We start from the raw sequence: 1,359 nt of genomic DNA on the forward strand, positions 1-1,359 counted from the left end.
TGTTGGTAGACAATGACCCAGGCATTGTGGTATAGTCTTGCTTAGTAGCATTGGTAGTGCATGGCCCAGGGACTGTGGTATAATCTTGCTCAGTGGTGTTGGTGGAACATGGCCCAGGCATTGTGGTATAATCTGGCTCAGGGATGTTGGTAGAATGTGACCCAGGAATTGTGGTATAATCTTGCTTAGCGGCGTTGGTAGTGCATGGCCCAGGGATTGTAGTATAATCTTGCTTAGTTGCATTGGTAGTGCATGGCCCAGGCATTGTGGTATAGTCTGGCTCAAGGACGACAGTGTAGCCTGGCTCAGGCACTTTGGTGTTGAAGGGCTCTGGAATCTTAGTGATTCCTGGTTGTGGAACATCTGCGTAGCATGGCTCTGTGGTGGTTATGGGAACAAATTTTCCTTGTGGTGGAGGCTGACAAGGTTGCTTCACTTGATGCTGTTGAGGCTGAGGAGGTGCCACAAAGGGCTGCTTCTGCTGGTAGGAGCTCATGCTTCAAAGGATGCTGACCCTAGAGACAGGACAACTGGTTAGGTAGTTTTGAGGGAATGTGCAGAATACTAAATATTTTTATTGCTTTTCTCCTATAAATTAAAGACACTTTTATTTTCCTGAGCTAGATGGAAATCATAGATTATTTTTATAATTGCTACTTACTTTTACAGCAAAATATTAAAGTGATTTGACCACCTCTGTATAAGAAATAAATGGTTATAGTTATTTCCTTCCTTCTTTCCTTCCTTCCTTTTGTCCTTCCTTCTCTTTTGTTTTTTGTTTTGGTTTTCGAGACAGGGTTTCTCTGTGAAACAGTCCTGGCTGTCCTGGAACTTACTTTGTAAACCAGGCTGGCCTCCAACTCACAGAGATCCACCTGCCCCTGCCTCCCAAATGTTGGGATTAAAGGCGTGCACTACCATTGCTAAACTTTAGTCAATTTCATTGAGGCTCATTTCACATCCATCAGAGTTAAGGATCTCAGGAAAGCCTAGAACATTCTCTCCTCTGGCTGGCAGTTTGCTTTGTGACTGAGCCCACAAGCAGGAAAGAGGGCAGCCTCCAGCTTCAAATATTCATTACATAAAGCTCTGTATCCTAAACTAAAAGAACAGGGAACTTGGGAAGTCTTGACCTATGAGAAGAAAGACCAGGAATTTCTCAAGATCTTGTCTTCTACTAGTCCAGCACTGTGGACACCTTTGTCTTTTCTCTCTGCTGGTATCCTTTTCTGCAGAATGGTACCTTAAAACCTGCTTCCTCTTCGCTAGTCTCTTGAATTTGTTATTTTGTTTTCCACATCTGTGTGAATGGAGCTCTTTTATATGTTTTTTTGTTCCATGATTTTTTTGACCTATGTA

The 1,359-nt window shown here is 43.0% G+C and overlaps 1 protein-coding gene across 1 annotated transcript in view; it reads right to left on the bottom strand.

The window, feature by feature from the left end:
- Positions 1 to 496, bottom strand: part of LOC102001234 (small proline-rich protein 3) — a 1,878-nt gene extending 1,382 nt beyond the window's left edge. Inside the window, exon 1 of the mRNA XM_026789228.1 lies at positions 18 to 496. Within this exon, the coding sequence (XP_026645029.1) occupies positions 18 to 496 (479 nt within the window). The remainder of the gene's footprint in view (positions 1 to 17) is intronic.
- Positions 497 to 1,359: the final 863 nt, after the last annotated feature.

Source organism: Microtus ochrogaster, unplaced genomic scaffold (genome assembly GCF_000317375.1).
Source record: "Microtus ochrogaster isolate Prairie Vole_2 unplaced genomic scaffold, MicOch1.0 UNK16, whole genome shotgun sequence".
NCBI classification, from domain to species: Eukaryota; Metazoa; Chordata; class Mammalia; order Rodentia; family Cricetidae; genus Microtus; species Microtus ochrogaster.